The 20107-nt window shown below is 33.0% G+C and overlaps 1 protein-coding gene across 1 annotated transcript in view; it reads right to left on the bottom strand.

Moving 5' to 3' along the window:
- Positions 1–20107, bottom strand: part of LOC145246726 (uncharacterized) — an 89220-nt gene that overhangs the window by 8115 nt on the left and 60998 nt on the right. The window contains exon 3 of the mRNA XM_080108477.1: positions 8556–8624. Within this exon, the coding sequence (XP_079964603.1) occupies positions 8556–8565 (10 nt within the window). The 5' untranslated portion in view covers positions 8566–8624. The remainder of the gene's footprint in view (positions 1–8555; positions 8625–20107) is intronic.

The following is a 20107-nucleotide window of genomic DNA, read 5'->3' as shown; positions in this document are numbered from 1 at the left end:
GACATATTGAACAGAAAAGCAAATGCAACAAAATAAAGAGAGTGATTATACGTCAGTCCGACTGCTAAGTGTGCATGCCTTGTGCATAACGCCGAGATAGAATTCCCTGGTTTTTATAATAAATGCAAGAGTTCATTGTAATTCACGGGGTGGGCACCACAAAATATATTCTAAAATATTTCAAACTTAAGCGTGAAAAACAAACGAAAATACTATTTAAAACTTGAGTGCAATAGACTAAGGAAAATTGCATTTAAAACTTTAATATGATAGAAAAAGAACATGATATTTCAAACTTAAGCGGAATATGTCAACTAAAGTCTTATTACTAACTTAAGCACGATAGTCTAAAGAAAATACTGAAAGGTAACTTGATAATTAACGGAAACAAAATATATTGAACAGAAAAGCAATACAACAAATAAAGAGTGTGGTTATACGTCAGTCCGACTGCTATGTGTGCATAACGCATGAGAGAATATTCCCCGACTCTTTATAGTAAGTGGAAGACCCCATTGTTATCTGTAAGGTGGAGATCGCAACAAATACAGGGTGGAACGAGAAAAATTATCGCTCTAGAAAGGACGATATGATTCTATTTCCGTTTGATGAAAAACGTTTTCTTTTTTTGTATTACAGACCATCTACTAGTTGGCCAGCTGTGTATAAATCCCAAAAGTGATAAGGGCCTTCTATCATGTCTGAAAGTGAAACAATGTTCAACGAGCGAGATCGGAGATGCGCCGCTGTACAACTCATGCTCTTTACCGATCCAAGTAATGACAACAGGACCCTCAAATGCATCGTTGGATTGCCACGAATAACAGGGACGTGCTCAGAATGATGAAAACAAAGTTTCCGGCCACCGCCATGGTTTGGCTTCAAGTAAGGACCACATCATGACACCTTACATCTTTATCCGTCAACAACAATGTCACTTTAAAGGTTGAGCGAAAACATATGCGGTGAACTGGAGCAAATAATGCGAATCCATATGTTGGAGAATGATTGCTTACACCTCGAAGACAGTCATCTGACCTAGGGATCACGAGTGTGATCTCGAAGGTCTCATAAACAGCTCACAACCTTTCCAGGTGCGATTGTGTGGGAATTCTAAAAAGGGACCAATCTAGACATGAAGAAGTGACGCTGTCGTGGTTGAGTGGTTTGAGGAAACACCGCACGCTACCCCATCCTGCACTATTTAAATCAGTGCAGAGTCAAAGAGTTAGTTATTCATTGAGTCAGTCAGTGATTCAGTTGAGAGTGATCGCTTACCCCTCCTCTCCACGACGCCGCGTATCACTAACACCGTACTATTAAGAAAGAAAGAAAGAAAGAAAGGGAAAGGCAAAAGACTAATTGCCGACTGTATGAACTCAATATTTATGAACTATATATATATATATATATATATATATATATATATATATATATATATATATATAGTTCATAAATATTGAGTTCATATATATATATATATATATATATATATATATATATATATATATATATAGTAAGTAAGTTATAAAATATATATGGAGATTAAGCTACACTGAATATTCTGCGTTTCATCCACCCTAGGACTCTTCAGGCTTATGCGCATAAGCCTGAAGAGTCCTAGAGTGGATTAAACGCGGAATATTCAGTGTAGCTTAATCGCCATATATATTTTATAACTTACTAACTAGCTCTACCTACGTATTGAGCATTTTTGAAGTAAATACTTAAAGTTTACACATAAATTTATACTTTCGTATATTAATTTTATGTGAGTAAATGAAGTAGTTATACATACATACATACATACATACACACACACACACACACATATATATATATATATATATATTTGTTTGAAAATTAACTAATAAACTAGAAGAACCTTTTTTTCTTTCTTCTTTGCATTGAGTGCCTTCCTGCTGGACGGCGAATTGTGAATTACTGTTGCTTTTTCCGTAGCTGGCGACCGATCAGCGAGACGACGACATATCAACCCTAACACGAGAGGAACTGACAAGTATCGGTCGTGAATGAAAGACTGACCAGCGCAACCAACGGGTCTTACTGCATGGAAAAGGTAACACCTGATCATTGTCGATCAGAATAGTGACGTGGACGAGATCAGAGATCACTGAGTTAAAACACAAATAATCCAGGTCGTAGTTGGTACACTAGGAGTAGTATCAAGTCATCTAGAAGGACAATTGAAAAACTACAAACCCCAATATTTTAGGCGGCATTCAAATAATTATTATTATTATTATTATTATTATTATTATTATTATTATTATTATTATTATTATTATTCACTAGGAGTAATCACGCAAGCTATCAAAGATCTCTCTAAAAACAACTTGTGACGTTTTGTACTGACGCAGATCATCATCAGATATTACTCACTGATAAAAACCGTTTCGGTGTTTCATGAAGTCTGGGTGACAACAAGTCCCCTCAGATTTCCAGTACCCTCCACCGTTTTTGATACCTTTACAAATCACTTTGCATTATCGGAACAGTTGCTTACTATTGCTTTCTTGCTGGCAACGACCATTGGTCTTCACTGGAATTTTGGTGGCAGTGAGCCTCGCCAAGGTCCCGGCACTATTTGCACTTATCACGAGGGGATCTGATTAGTGCTTCTCTTTTTAATCTTTCTATCCCCCTTTAACCTTCACGGCTAATTTGCGGGGTATCAGCCGATGTATGATGCCTATTGTTATTATTATCTATATATTAATACGATAGCGTGTGTGTTATTTTCTATGTCACGCTTACATCCGGGTTGTTTAATTGTTATGTACTTCCATTTCTTGTAATAAATAATTTTACCAAGAATTCTTCATAAGTTTTGGTTTCGGTTTCGGTTTCGATCATAACTGACTAGCCTGGGTGCCCAGCTTCTAACATGATCGTCTTCTCGGACGTTCTCTCTACTTTTTATAGTCTTCTTTTTTTCTTACTGTGACGTCACTTTGCTCACGGTTCGGTATTTGCATATAGTCGCCCATGCTATGTTACACTGGGAAATGCCCACGGTATTGTTCAGGCAATGTTTTTCAGGTCAGACTGCTCCTCCTCGAGGGCATCGGCTCTTTAATTCCACTTTCCAACACTTGTGTCATATTTTTCACTGTACGAGAGATAAATACTCATAAACCACGACAGTTGCCAAGTGTGCTCATGTGTTTAGATGCCCATGTACATATATGTACAGATAACACTGTCTTACAAATGAGACAGAATCAGAAAAAAAGGCTGCTACAGAAATAACCCAAAAGAGTTGCCAAAAATACACCAAGAACTTCCATTACAAAAAACTGGAAGAATGGACCAACCAACGGTATGCGAAGTATTTTCTGTGTAAATATAGATAAAGAAGACTTTATAGATTGGCTAAAAAGAGGATCGTTTCACTATGATCAGGTGAGGATTATAATGGCTGCTCAAGATCGAGAGTGATTTCAGTAATGACATCAAGTGCAGGTTCTGCCCTTTGGGCCGAGATCACAGTGTAGTATCTGTTCTTCAGATGCTGCACTTCCGTTTCTTGTTCTCTGTCAGTGGAGGAGAAGTCATTCACTACTGAGACAATTTTTAATTTTTGTTCCTGGTGTTTAATCTGTCCCGTGGGGAGGCATTGTAAATAAGAGCAAGTGCAGGTTCTGCCATGAAGAAATAAAGAGTGTGAGCCACCTGACAACCAGCTCTAAAGTTCTGCTGAGGGACAGCTATTATACAATGCGACACAATGGAGTGTGTAAATATCTATAATGGACGATTTGTAAAAGGTTGAATATCAAATGCAGCAACAAGTCCTGGAAATATATATCAGAGAGAATTGGAAATAAGTCATACACTATCCATTACGACTCAGCAATTCCTACAGTTACGTACCTTGAAAACGGAGCTATTAAAACTGACCTAGTGATATGGGACAAGAAGAAGAAAGAAGCAGCCATAATAGAAGTTAGTGTCCCCAATGATGCGGGGTTAAACAGATCTGAGAAGGAAAAGATAACGAAATACGAATGTCTTATGTACGATATATAAAAAAAAGAAAAGATGGAATCTTATGAAGATCTCTAATAATTTCAGTAATTATAGGACCAACTGCACCCATGAAAAAGATTTTCAAAAACTATCTGGGAAATATACCCGGTGAACCAAGTGCAAAAGAGATTCAAGCAAATGAACCTAAAGGGGCGGTATGAATCTTAAAAAGATCTCTTGGTTGGTATATAAAATAGCAGGTAAATGTTTGGCATTTAGTAGGATGCCCCATCCCCAGCTTGAACAAACTGATAAAATAATTGTAAAAAAATGAAGGTCTATGAGCTTTTCATCCATTGACACATATGATATAAGAATGTTAAAATTTGGGACACTTCCGATCGTTGGCAACAGGAAGTGGTCTAGAAGACAGACCCATACGAGAAAAAGATTTGCCAAATCTTTTTTTTTTTTATCATAAACAAGGAATAGTTAAAAGGATGCTTACTTAAAATTACACTTGATTAGACAAACAAAAATACAGAAAAATCTTTATGATGTACATACTCGTCACATAACGAAAATGTCATATTCCAAAAATCACGTAAATTGATCAAGTCGTTTTTTTTTAACTAAGAAAATCAAATTTTATGACGAAGCGAAAAGTAGGGTTTTTAGTCAGCTAAGTTTTTTAATTCAGAATAAGGGAGGCAACTCAATTAGTATTATCGAGATCAAAACTAGTCTTATCTCTAAAATTATATAAATGCAACTTTGTCTTTATGTGTAAGTTCGTTCCTTATAGACTCCGAAATAGCTGAACAGATTTTCTTTAAAAATTACAGAACTTTAGTGTATAAGTCTGGGAGTGATCTTAGTTAAGTTTTGTCTCAGAATACTCCTGATAATTACCGATAATCGATAATTGAAACTATTATTTTAATTTATCTATCATCGGTAAAGCCATTTTTCCATGTCGTCGCTTAGCAACAATGATAGAACAACGGACCGTGAAAATTCTACTGTGAGTAAGTTGATAACGTGTTTTCTTTATTTTGTTTTGTTGTTTTTTTTTTTGCATGACGTGGCCTATAGGTTTGTCGGGGGTATTTACGTTGAGGGGATGCAAGTGCTTGCAGTTCGTCGAAGCAATCACCGTTAAAATACTTGTAGAACAGGTAGAGGGATGCAACATTTCGTCGGTAGGACAGAAGCTGAAGCTTAGATGATAGTTCAGGACCTATCAGCTTGACGACTCTCTTTTGAACCTTGTAATGGAGCGAGAGACTAGTAGCAAATGCATCAGCCCAAATATGACAACAATACCCCATACATGGGTGAATGGTGGCCTTATAGAGGTACAGGATACTTTCGGGCGTTAGTAGCTTTCTAGCACGGTAGTGAGAACCTACCTTCTTCGGAGCGGTCCTGGCAATGTTCTCAATTTTTCCAACTCATATTTCCTGTGAACGTTAGGTCGGGGAGTTTAAAACAAGTACTTTCAGATAAAGAGTCTTTGGCGATCTCTATTGGTGGTAGAGAAGGTTTCTTGTAATTATTGAAATAAAAACAGTTTAGTCTTGGCAGCATGGAATGTGACCATTCATTTTTGTCCCTATTCCACTACAGATTGGAGGTCATCCTCTAGTGTTTCTGCCATTTTCTTAGATATGTTTTCATTTGTTTTCCTGTCGTGTCTGTTATAGAGCGTGGTGTCATCAGCATATATACCCATCTCAGAGACAAGTTTGTTAGGTAGGGCAATTATGAATATTAGGAATAATAGAGGTCTAAGGATAAACCCCTTAGGCACTCCCGCATTTATATTATATCGTTTAGATGTACGACCGTCGAGGACAACCTGGATTTTTCTCTTATCTAAGAAGGATTTAATTATGTTAAGTATTCGTCCAGTGATACGGTATGATCTGATTTTCCTGAGAAGACCTTCATGCCATACCCTGTCAAAAGCCTTAAACATATCTAGAGCTACCGCTTTACCCTCTCCTGCTTTGTCCAGTGAATAATATGTACGTTCAGAGATTACATTATTATATATATACATATATATATATGTATATATATATATACACATATATATATACGTACATATATATGGATACATATATATGCATATATATAAAGACATTTCTAGACATAATAGGAGATATATATAAATAACACATATAAAATGACATATAAAGACATTCATCCAGAGGAAATCTCGAAATAAAGACGAAACATTGATGAACACATAATACGGTTTGTTCCTTTTTATTTCTCTATTTTGTCGGAGACTATTTCCATTATTTTCATCATAAAGACATATGTATACATACATATACATACATATAGATATACACATATATACATATATATGCATGTAATATACATATATACATATATATACATATTATATATAGATGCATACACATATATATATACACATATATATACACACATTATATATATATATGTATATATATATAGAACAGAAAAAAGAAACAAGTGAAAAAAAACAACCTTAATTAAAAAAGAAAAAAAGAAAATCTTAACTAAAATTTGTTAAATAGAAAAAGAGGATCATAAGCTGACTACCATGCAGCTGTTTTTGGTGATTTAAAAACAGGAAAGATGTAAAATGCATGGCTCTCCAGTGGAAAATACCACTTCCCCAATGACAAACGATAGATACAATATAGTTACCATTTATATTAATATATATATAAAAAAATGAAATATTATTAATAATAAGATTAAAGATATTTTCTGCGACATGTTAATAAGCATATAAACTTTATAAGACTGCTACAGATACCCATTTGTTGGATTGGTTTTCGGAAGAAAACCAAAAATGTTTATCGAAATAAAAGAAAGGTTCTTTTATGTGTGTCAGTTGTGATTTAGAAAATTCGAAGTTGTGAGGATTTTGTAATATGTCCGTCCGTGACAGCTGTTTGTAAACACGAGTCTTGATGCTCGTGACAGTGTTCAAATTTGTTTCGTAGAATTATATATAATTTCTTTAAATTTGTACTATTCCAGTGAAATTTGAAGTCGTTAACGACGAATTGTTTTGTTGACGAGTTTACTATGGTTGAGGTTGTGAAAAAATAAATGTTGCTTTTTTATGATGAATTTCTTTTGTTCGCTAGCTTGTTTTTGTTGTACCCGGTCACATGATTGAGAGCTGGGGTTTGACTGGACGATCCAGGGAGAAAATGGATTTAAAATCTCGAGCCGCGAGAATTAGCTCCTGTCTGTGATTGTAGCAAGTTTCGATTGCTACAGAGATAATGATAAAATCATTTTTTATTTACTTTTTTTGTTGTTGTATGTTCAATATTTCGCTAATAAATAGCCCTTTCAGGGTAGGAAGTTTGGCCTGTGATTTTTTTTCTTTTTTCTTTTCTCCATTTTTGTGTGTTATTGTGGAGGCAATGCCTCGAAGTAGAAGAGAAGAAAAATGTATGTGCTGTTCCGGTGGGTTCACGCGTGTTATGCTCCAGTTTCGAGCGGGCTGACTTCCTACCATGAAGAGGCTATCTATTAGCTAAATATTGGACGCAACAACAACAACAACAACAACAACAACAACAACAACAACAACAACAACAACAACAACAACAACAACAACAACAACAAGGACAACGACAACGACGACGACGACGACGATTACATGCATATATATGTTGTTGTTGTTGTAACAACATAAAAATAAATGAATAAATAAATAAATGAATAAATAAAAATAAAAAAGATTTTATCACTATATCCGACACTTCAAAGTTCAGATTTCTCATTTAAATTTGTTCAAATTTTTGTTTGGATTTTAATTCTTTCGTGATCGTACGTCTGTCAATACTTATTCATTACTTACTATGTTACTAATAATACTTGACAAACCACAAAATTTTTTTAAATATACGTTGTTTGTAACATTTATATAGTTAAATGCACTTCAAATAAACTTCATTAGTATTACATAAAAATAGGAAAAAAGGCTACCTACAAATGAGCTTGTACTATTGAAAGAAAACAAATAGAAATATGTTTTTCCATCAAACACGAAAAAAAAAAAGGAATATAATTTATTTGAACAAAAACAAAGGGCCAAATAGGAGTACGCAATAACCGACTGTTAATAGATGGAAACAAACAATAAAAGTTATTTTCAAATAAAAAATATTTGAATAATACAGTAAAATGCGGAAATACTATACTTAATAACCGACTATTGAGAGTTGAAATACTACAAATAACTAAATAAAGTTTCCGCGTCCACGTAAAATTTGAAATTTAAGTAACTACAAAAGTAGATTTTCTCCTAAACTCTCAGGTGGGTTTACACTAACTGCAATCATATCATCCCGGGCAACGTCGGTCTGGTTAGCCAGTATACTTCAAACAAAGCAAATTATTTACTAAATTTTATGACGTCATAATTTTATAGATAATACGAATGTAGTCATCTTCTTTGAAACATAATGTTTACCTTATTCAAGTTAGTTAAGCGACTTAAAATGTCGTCAAATGAAGATAATAAAACCTTTCTTATTTACCTTGTTCCATAGTGGTTTTGTCTCTGTAAATATCGGATTCAATTGTTAGCTGTGTCGTCGTAGAATAATCTGAAATATAAAATATATAATTAAAATTATAATTAATAATAATAATTTTTTTAATGAGCACGGATACTAATGTTTCATACTTTCGCAATCATCAGTGTAGGTGGTGACAATTGGGAAGATTCGAACCCAGCTCCGAAGCCACCTTAGACTCCATTTGCTAAGCCTTTACTTCTGGATCACTAAACAATTGGCACGGGAACGAAGGAAATTAACAACTATATACGCCTAAATCGGGCGCAGACAGTAGACAGAGGCGCAGAGGCTGTTCTTGGCCTTCGGGCCAGGAGCGGAAAAGGAAGTAATCAGTTCAGGTCAATGTGGGGGCAAACATTCATATCGAACAATTACTTAATTGCTAATTTTGGACCCTGCCAGAGTGCCCCCTTGGGGGAGCTGGTTTTTCCTCCCCACACTAAAAAACGGCCTTGTGCCTAATTTGCTCAGTGGGGAAGCAAATAAATAAACAGTAGACAGTCTAGAGTGTTCAAACAAGCGGAAGTCGTGAACGTTGCATAAACGCTAGTTGACTGGCTTTTAGTTTTTATTTACCCGACAGTGCTCAATCTTAAATATTGTTAAAAGGGCTTAATAATTTTAATTATAAATAATAATTATTATTATGCATTTTTTGGGATTATATCTGAAAGATTGAAGTTTACAAAAATTGTTTATTCTTTTTATTCAAAATAATTTATGCCCACTTCTTGAAACTTGTTAATACAGTCCAGTAATTTTTTATCATCTACCGCTTTATGGCTATCATCTATGTATCAATTCGATAGCGTGTGTGTTATTTATTGTGTGTGTCACGCTTACATCCGAGTGACTGTCGTTTAACTGTTATGGACTTCCATTTCTTATAATACATAATTTTACCAAGAATTCTTCATAAGTTTTGGTTTCAGTTTCGATTATAGCTGATGGCACTCTAGTAATCTATTTTTTTTATAAATAATCTTATCAAGAATTCTTCATAAATTTTAGTTTCAGTTTCGATCATAGCTGAAGGAACGCAAGTTATATATATATATATATATATATATATATATATATATATATATATGTGTGTGTGTGTTTTTTTATAAGCTTTAGTTTCGATTTCGATTCAAGTTGATGCACCGGATTCATATGGATATATCTTTTTATTTTTAAAATCGCAACTTTATATATATCAAAAACATCGATAGAACATTAACTCTATAATATTATATACGAAATCTGCAAGAATTAAAATATCATATTTAAGCGTATTTTTCGACCGGGCTACGCCGGGCGTCCCTGCTAACGTAAATAAATACTTTTGCAGTTTTAACAAAAGAGCTACAATAATATCAGGGTATCTCCATTTACGCTGAAGGTCCACAAAATGCCAACATCAATATATTACATATGAATGAGTCCGCTGTGGAATTGCATATATTCTTCAGAACTGCCTGATATATTCCCTGCTTCCGTTGTTCCAGCTCGTTTGACTCGTTGATCTAGTGGTTTACATCAATTCACTGTTTTGATACCTCGTTCTAATATAACTTCATATTCCAGAAGCTCCATTCCAAGAACTGCAAAGTTGGGGTACTCTCCCCTGCTCCTCCTACATACAGCCTTAGTCATTTGAATACCAAGGTCAATAGGCATCCTCTCTTTTTGGGATAATCATCTTTCGTTCTTATTAGCTCCTTATATCAAGTGGCTTCATGTCTTGTCACGAGCGATTTCCGTTAAAAAAAATGTCAGTCAAAATTTAATGACTCACTTTTTATTTTTGACTCGAAAGGACAAACACTCTCGAAATCGCTGCTACTCCGAAAAGCCCAACCCGGATTTCATGAAGGAGTGCAACTTTATCGGCAGTACAGACAATTAACAGTCCAACGCAATGACGTCAGCAGCTTAAAGCAATCCATATTCACTAAAAGGAAACAATTCTTAAACTTAACTTGCTTTAACAAAGAACAATAGACTGCGAAGATTCATGCTAAAAATAGTAAAAGCCATGAAACCAATGTAATTGGTAAAATGTCATAAAAACGAATTGAGTATCCTTCGATAGTTGACAGTGTTTATATAAGCATTGTGATTTCCTTTACTAAGGACTGAATGATTAGATTCATTCACTGTCAACTACATAATTGAGTCCCAATCCAGGCCTTAAGTAATTACATATTTAAACACACCAAAGATTTGTGACACAACGAAATAGTTGATCTGTTGATTATATATTGCGGGGTACAAAATTTTATTATGGCTATGTAAAGACCAATTTTATACTTATTCGGAAACATTCTTTATTTTAGATTGTGAAATTAAAAAATAAAAAATGAATACGCCAGCTGACCGATTTCGAAGCTCGCTCAACAGAGCTAAAATCAAGCTTAATAATCACATTTTAAAAAGAAAAAAGGGAGGGAACAATGAATTGGAGATGAAAAAGCGGGGACGGGGAACGCCAAAAAAAAAAAAAAAACCCCAAAAAAACCCGGGAATTATTAAATAGAAACCAGATTAAGCCCTTAGAGATTCTCTTTTTGTTTTGCAAAGAGAAGGCCTCAGAGTCTTAATGTATATGGTTTCTAGAATTTTGAGATGGTAGACAGAGTGCGACTTACTAAGAATGGGGGAAAAAGTCAGCACTGAAATTCGAAGCACAAATACGATTATTTAGTAGGTGTTCTCCTATAGATGAGCTATGGGTATTATTGAGCGAGCTTCGAAACTGGTCAACAAGCGTATCCATTTTTAATTTTTTAATTTCACAATCTACAAGAAAGAATGTTTCTAAACAAGTATAAAATTGGTCTTACATAGCCATAATATATATATATATATATATATATATATATATATATATATATATATATATATATATATATATAATTTTGAATAAACAGATAAACTGTTTACAACAAAACATGTTAAGATACAAAATATTTTCTTTTCTTCCTTTTATTTAAATGGGAATATTTTTTAATAATTTCGGATGTAAAACCCTTCATCAGAGATTGAAAAAGTTCTTTTGTTGTTTTATGCTTCCTCGCAAGTAAAATGCCCGTCCTCGTGTTGTTTTGTGCTAGCTGGTAACGCACGCTATTTTGAAGTTACCATTGATTATTATATAATGAAAGTAAATGGTGAATCTCGTTTAGTGCATATTACTTGAATAATTATAGCGCTGGATATAGTATGTAATCTATGAAATCGATTGGAATTTCTGGTTTTGTCATATAACAGATACAGACTGAAAATTTGCGTAAATAATTGTCTAGTCATAATCAAATAGGGATTTATCAGATGCATTGCTATTTGGGGCTAACATGAAAAATCCAGTTGACATAATTTTTTATATGAGATACAATATACATTATACCAATATTAGCAGCAACGTCATAATTTTGTTTTAATTTCTAGAGGACCCGCGGCTCGCTAAATCAATGTTGGTACATTGTGCATTAGTGCGTATATTTAGTGCCATGAACTGGTTTTGTAAGGTAAATGAGATGTTTTAGAAGTATATCCAGATATTTGTAATTTATTGAAAGTTTATCAGATTTGAAGAAATTATAGACCTATTTACAAAGCACTCTTATTTACAATATTTTCACGCGTTGTGCAATGTTTACAAAAACTGTCTAACAATAACAGAATCAATAGACAAAACACACTTTTTTTCCGAGATATCCATTGTTCGGTGATTTCCGAATATATTGTGATGTCATAATAAATCACTTTCCTCCTCCTCCCCTTCGCTCTTTCTCTTTCATTCTTTTCACTCTTTTTCCTTTCTTGTTATTGTACTTATGTTGAATAGCGACCGTGCTATTTTTTTTTAGATTGAAGTTTCAAGCTAAATTCAATTTTTACGGTATCTTTTGTTCAATAAATTGTTAGATGAAAGTTACAAAACGCCATGCCCTCCTCTCCCCATGTTAAGAATGAGTTCGTAAATAATAACGTTATTTCAGCACGGTCCGTATTCTGCATAGGCACACTCTTTTCTCATCTTTTCTCATTTATTTACGTTATATGCCCTACCATCTAAATCATTCACGTGCAAATTTATAATATTTCAGTTTACATTGTGATGTCATAATATATCCTCTCTCTCCCCCTAACTCTCACTCTGTTTCTCTCTATCGCTTTCTTCCACTCCTTTCCTTTTCTCTCTCTGCTTCTTGAAAGCAATGATATTTTCTATTTATATTATTCAGTCAGTCCCCACCGACACTTTTTACCGGCTCATTTCGAGCTGGAACTCTGTGAAAACTACTCAGAAACCAGCCCCTGCTGACACACCTAGTCACGTGTTAAATTTCTGAGGACGTAAGTGAAAGCATCACGCAAATAAATCACAGTATTTTTTTCAAATTTAAATATTTTAATTTTATTTTCAGTAAGAGTTGCTTTCCCTTGGTTAAGAAAAAAATAAAGAAAATAAACGAAAGCCGACAATGACGGTGACAATGACATTAAAAATTATATATTTCAATCGCGTTTCTTTTCATCAGATACTATTTTTTTATGACTATTTATCACACCTTTACTACTCACTCCATTTCTGGCCACAAATGTTTTTTCTTAGAATCATACTTTTGTCTTTTCTAAAATGTAAAAGGAATGATCATAACAGATCTAATGTCAGGCTCTTTTTTATGTTATCTTTTTAATTCTGATTGGTTCCGGTCAAAACTGCACCCACGCGTCTGTTCAGGAAAGATAAACAAGACCCGCTGAGATTCAGGACGAGAAAGTCTCCATGGACTATCCAAACATGCTGAGAGATTCAGACTTGCTTAAAATTCAATTATAATTCTTTTCGAAGATGTGTCGATTAAATTTGCGTGTTTCGTTATAAGAACCCCCCATTTAAAACGTAAGCGTGACAGACAACGAATATATATATATATATATATATATATATATATATATATATATATATATATGTATATATATATATTATTATTATTATTATTATCATTATGTCAGTCCATTAAAGAAACTCGTTGCTTATCGTTGAGCACTTTCAGCTCTAATAAATTCGATCAATTTATCGTATGTGTAAATCATCATATAATGATTAGATCACTCTGACGGACGTAAAAAACATTTAAAAATAAATGTTTAAATTTTAACAGTATTTCTCGTGGTTAACGGTGGCGGATTGCTAATGGAGTCAGAGATGGCTTCTGTTGCTGGGTTCGTATCTATCGACCGGTGTTAATCGTGACACTCTGCACTGATGATTCTCGAAAGGGTGAAACACTAGTGTCTGTAGGTATATATATATATATATATATATATATATATATATATTATTTAAAAATATTATATATATATTATAGTATATATATATTATATATATATGCATATATATATTATAGTATATGCATATTATATATATATGTATATATATATTATAGTATATATATTATAGTATATATACACATACACATATATATATATACATATATATATATTGTTTTTAAAATATAATTATCCACTGACACTTGTTTCGTCGTCTACGACTCATCAGAGTGGCTGAATCTAGCGAGATTCGAAGTTGGGACCCCACGGTAATGAGACTCTTAACCCGTTTGTCCATCTCGCACGACTGTTTTGATATATCGCGATTTACTTGGATATTATTTGTTTTTGTTTTTGCGGTACGTTTTGAATTAATTCAATGATTTACGAAAGTACATTTTTACCTAAATGCAAGTTGGGAATAATTTTCCCTTTAACCAACATGGGGAGCGGCATATATATTGTTTTTAAAATATAACTATCCACGGACACGTGTGTCGTCATTTACGACTCACCAGAGTGGCTGAATCTAGCGAGATTCGAAATCGGAACCCCACGGTAATAACCCGCTCGTCTAGGCGTATCAGAATTTTTTGGGAATTTTTGACACCCCAACACAAAACTGCGAATAAAATATAAAAAAAAAACTCGTAATGTCTCTTTCTAAAGTGAATTGTTTATTTTCTTTATGGAATATACTTCAAAAATAAACTATTAAAGTTGTTTAAAAAAATAATAGAAATATTATTTTTTATTTAAAAAAATAAACAGTGTTTACAAAGTACCTTCATGTACCCGTTTTTTTTTTACGTAATGAAATCAATTGAATTTTACGAGTTAAATATTTTTAAAATTTAAAAATCTATAAAAATTTTCCTATTGGTTCAATTTTTACGATATTTTCAGTGTCAATGTGAAATTTTATGCTCTTTCCAATAAACTAAATATAATATTTTAGACAAACGTTTTTTACCCCCCCCCCATTTTTGAAAGATCTATTAAAATTTTAATAATTAATTTACTCACCAAAGTTTTATATATCACAAATTGAAGATAAAAGATCAATAAATAAAATATTCTAATTTAAAACAAAACAAAAGAAGTGTGTTTTGGAAATTTACCTGTTCAAAGTGTAAAACTTTTTTTTTAAAAACCAGGTTGATTTTTTTTAAGTGGAAGCTTATGTTATGCTTAGAATGTCAAGTAAATATCGGACGCTTAAGACAATTTTTTTCTATTTCATTCAATGTTTTCTTTTTTTAGATATTAAAAAAAAATTCACTCGATAAAGAAGTATTAAAATATATCAATCAAAAACTCATGTATTTTATTAAGAGAATAAAAAAAAAATTTTTTAAATCGGTCGACTGTTTTTTTTTTTTTTTTTTTTTTAACGGCAATGTGAATGTGTTCAGTTTTTACCTACGGAGGCATCAAAATACTAATTTTGGCTTACAGCACGCAGTAAAAAGAGATATTAATTATGTCCATTTAAAGTCACCGGAATATAAAGGCGAATAAAATCAGACTTGTCTCCCTTTATTTGAACAGTTAAAAAAAAATCTGAGTTCGCATTTATTTTTATCCTTGTTTAAAAAAGTATTTTATTTAAAACGGACATGGAATATAAGTATAAATATGGATAAATTCTTAACAATGAACAATTGAAGTACTCATCGAATAGTAGTTTTTATAGGTAAGTGATTTTTTTGGAATTTATATATATATTTTATAATCGAAGTTAGTGAAATTTCGTTGTTTTCTTTAAATCTTTTTTAAAGAAAACCGATTTAAAAAAAAGCGTAATTTGTTATTAAACCTGTTATTTTTTTAAATTTTGGTATTTGCTCCTTTAATTAAAAAATTAGGGTTTGAATTACATTTGTCAAGAAGTTATAAGCTTCGAAAGATAGTAAGTCTAAATATTCCAGTGTTTACCACGAATTTTTACTGACGATTTCTGACACTGTGTGTGTGTGTGAGTTCGTTCCATATTACTTACAGAACGGCTAGGTCAATTTTTAAAAATGTTTCACACAAATGTATTTCATGTGTCTGGGAGTGTTCTTAAATAGATCAGTATAAGATTGTCTTTGATAAATATCGAAAATCGGTAATTGAAAAAATCTGATTAAAGAAGCAACAGTCCAATTTTGACCAAACGTAGCATCCTTATACAGCCTAACATCATGATTCAATTTGAATTTAAGAAGTTTTATCAGCGCATAAGCAGAAGGGCCCCGGCGTAAAAAAAATAGACAGTAAGTTATTTGATAAGACAGGAGTGCGTTCGAAATAAATGTTTCTGCGTAAAGAACAACTGAACAACGATACTTGACTTTTGCATTTAAACTTTAATTCAAGCCATTATATACAAATAATTTTATAAAAAAAAAACAGAAGGTTCTCTTCAATGCAATGCAACCTACAGTGTATTGTGAACTAAGTCACTGCAGGGAGATATGTAAAGCTTCCTCCTGGTGATCCGCGGTGAGTCCTCGACCAGAACAGGCAATCAATCGATTTGATTGAAAAATGGGTGATTTTACCGATTTCGATGAAAATAAAAGTATTGCAAGTGTAAAACGTTCGTTGATCCTTATTCAATTTCGGACAACGTCGGGTTTTATTATTCGCCTGACTTATGAAAGTCGAAAACGTTCGCGACTATAGCACTATAGCAAATTTCTTTTTACACTCGAACAGAACGCTGAATATTGGTCCGCCAAATGAAAAAAGCTGACCTTACGAGAAACAAACAGTAATTATTCCTAATGTTCAATGAAAAATGCATAAGAGAAAAATGTTGCCCAAATATACTAATATTATATATATATATATATATATATATATATATATATATATATATATATATATATAGATAGATAGATAGATAGATAGATATGTTTATATAGATATAGATTAACGTGACCTTGTTTGTCTGTCTGTCTGAGGAATGGTGTCTACTATGCTTATCATTCAATTTTTGGTCTACAGATTTGAATCTTGATATATAAACGATTTGGACCTGTGGAACAAATTCGATGGCACATGGATGAAACACTTAAAAGCATATTCCATGAACAAAGTCGATTTAGTTTTCATCCGGTAAAAATAGCTGCTAAAAAGGTCAAAATCCAAAAAAATCGAACTTAGCTAGTGTAAGTCGATTTAAAGTGTTTTTGTACACATACGCAAGGATACATTTATACGTTAATCTCGGTTCATTTTTAACTTTTTCTCATCCATCTGACAATAACTCAAACGTTAACGACTAAGGCTGGAGCGCTACATGTTTTAAACTATATATATATATATATATATATATATATATATTTATATATATATTAAACATGTTTTAAACTATATATATATATATATATACATACATACATATATATATATATATATATGTATATATATATATAGTTTAAAACATGTAGCGTTCTAGCCTTAGTCGTTAACGTTTGAGAAAAAGTTAAAAATGAACCGAGATTAACGTATAAATGTATCCTACATATATATATATATATATATATATATATATATATATATATATATATATATAAATGTATCTCTCTCTCTCTATATATATATATATATATATATAAATGTATATATATATATATAAATGTATCTATATATATATAAATGTATCTATATATATATATATATAAATGTATCTATATATATATATATATAAATGTATATATATATATATATATATATATATATATATATAGAGAGAGAGAGAGAGAGAGAGAGAGAGAGAGAGAGAGAGGGGGGAGGACGGGAAGAGAGAACATAATAAAAAAAGATAAGGAGTAAAGTTAACGGAGGGCTTTATTACATTATCAGCAGGTCATTAAGGATTATAAAAGAAAAAGAAATAGGAAATAAACCTACCTGTTTAGACCATAGCATTTAGAAGCTAAGTGCTTCTCATTAGAAGAGGAGAGAAAGCTGAGATTACGCAAGAGTGAGAGTAAAATGACAACGACTTGACTTTAAAAATATTTAAGAAATGAAAAAAAAACGTATGGAGGTGATATCAAAGAGAAAAGCATGAGAAGAATTAGTAAGGAAAATAATCATGAATAAAAATGATCACCAATCCACACACACACACACACACACACACACACACACACACACACACACACACACACACACACACACACACACACACACATGTATATATATAAGATACAGTTATTTATAGATCATAATATAAGTTTCTATTTATATTTAATTCTCTTGTGTGGCGATTAGAAAACACTCTTAGTTAAAACACCATATTTGGTTAATTTTAAATACCAGGATGTTTTTCTTTTAAAATTGTCTGCATCCACTTCATATTTAATTTTGGATATCATGCTTCCGCCTTTTGGACAAACAAACTTACAACTTCTTCATTATCCTTCTCCTATTGCCCTCTTCCTCATTTCTCTCGGTCATTCCCGCCTTTCTCTCTAAAACTAACCATTTTTTTTTGTATTCATATTCATCTCAAACGAAGCATATTGACACTTGTACGTAAGGGGGCACAATTTGTGACCATGTTAACAGGGGACTACGGAAGGAGATGTTTGTTTACATTATAGTTAAACTTCTACATGTAACTACAACTTAGGGAAGCAAGTAACAGGGATGTAATTCCAAAGTCTAAAAATCCTAGAGAAAAGCTATTAGAGTAGAAGCATTTCTGGCATCTGCACAGTGAAAGGGGTGAGAATTTGCTGCTAAGCTGATTTGTCGAGGTATGTACGCCGAGGGGGGCACAAGTATGATGAGTTCATCAGAGCACATTCCATTAAAGTACCTGGAAAACAGGCACATGGATGAAACACTTAAAAGCAGATTCCATGAACAAAGTTTCTTTCTCAGAACTGCGCGCCGTTGGAACTCTGTTCCGTTTTCCCACTTTCCAACTGACTACAATATGTTCATCTTCAAGTCCAGCGTGAACAAGTTCTTGATGAGCCGTCACGTTAAGTAATCCAATTTACCAAATTTCAACTACTAACGATTACTACAATATTTTCCCATTGACTATGATACACTCCGGGCCTTGATACGTTGCAACTCCTTTTTAAGAATAAAAAAAGAATGCAGCGATGGGACAGGGATTAGAGCTTAGTTTACAATGCTGGACCTATTAGATTGGAGACTCTTTTGAGGACTCTGTCTATTAGATAGAGACTAGCGGTGGATGCACCAGCCCAAATGTGACAACAATACTCCATGCATGGGCAAATGATGGCTTTGTAGAGATATAAGATACTCTCAAATGTGAGTAAATTTTCTAGCATGATTGAAAGAACCCACTTTCTTTGCCGCAGCTTTTGTAATGTCACTAATGTATTTGGTCCAGCTCATGTTGCTTGTAAATGTTAAGCCGAGGATTTTGAAGGATGAGCTTTCAGGTAAAGTGTTATTAGTCATGGCTATCGGTAGTTGAGATTTTTTTTTAAATTAATAAAGGAAAGAACCTTACTCTTAGTAGCATTAAATGTGACCATTAATGTACAGCTCTATTTCACTACGAACTGGAAGTTGTTTTCAACGCATTCTGCCATAGTCTTAGATTTGTGTACATCCGTTTTTCCCACATGCCTGTTATAGAGCGTTGAATCATCAGCAAATATACCCATCTCAGTCACAATGTTATTAGGGAGACTGTTTATGAATATCGGGAACAATAACAATCCAAGGATCAGCCATTGAAGCACGCCTGCATTAATTTCATACCGTTTGGATGTACGTCTATCAAGGACAACCTGGGGTTTCTCTTGCCTAAGAAAGATCTGATTATATTTAGCATTCATCCAGTAATGCCGTATGATTTAATTTTTATTAGGAGCTCTTCGTGTCAGATTGGGTCAACAGTTTTAGATATATCAAGGACTACAACCCTAGATTCCTTCGTCTTATCTAGCGTTATGGTATATGTGGGAAGAGATGACTGTTAGAATCTCTGCAGTAGAACTGGATTATTTAGATGCATACTGTCGATCAGAAAGAAGATGACCTTTCGCAAGATGATCGGCCAGTGCTTGATTGACTAATAACTCGAAGATTTTAGCAAAGATGGGTGGAAAACTGATGGGGCGATTATTGGGTTGGTCAGTTCTTTCACAATAATCCTTGTACACTTGTATCACAGAAGCAATTTTCAGCTATCA

Source organism: Euprymna scolopes, chromosome 24 (assembly GCF_053919585.1).
Source record: "Euprymna scolopes isolate OS-2025 chromosome 24, ASM5391958v1, whole genome shotgun sequence".
NCBI lineage: Eukaryota > Metazoa > Mollusca > Cephalopoda > Sepiida > Sepiolidae > Euprymna > Euprymna scolopes.
The sequence above is the reverse complement of the archived record's forward strand: the minus strand, read 5'-3'. Positions and strand labels throughout refer to the sequence as shown.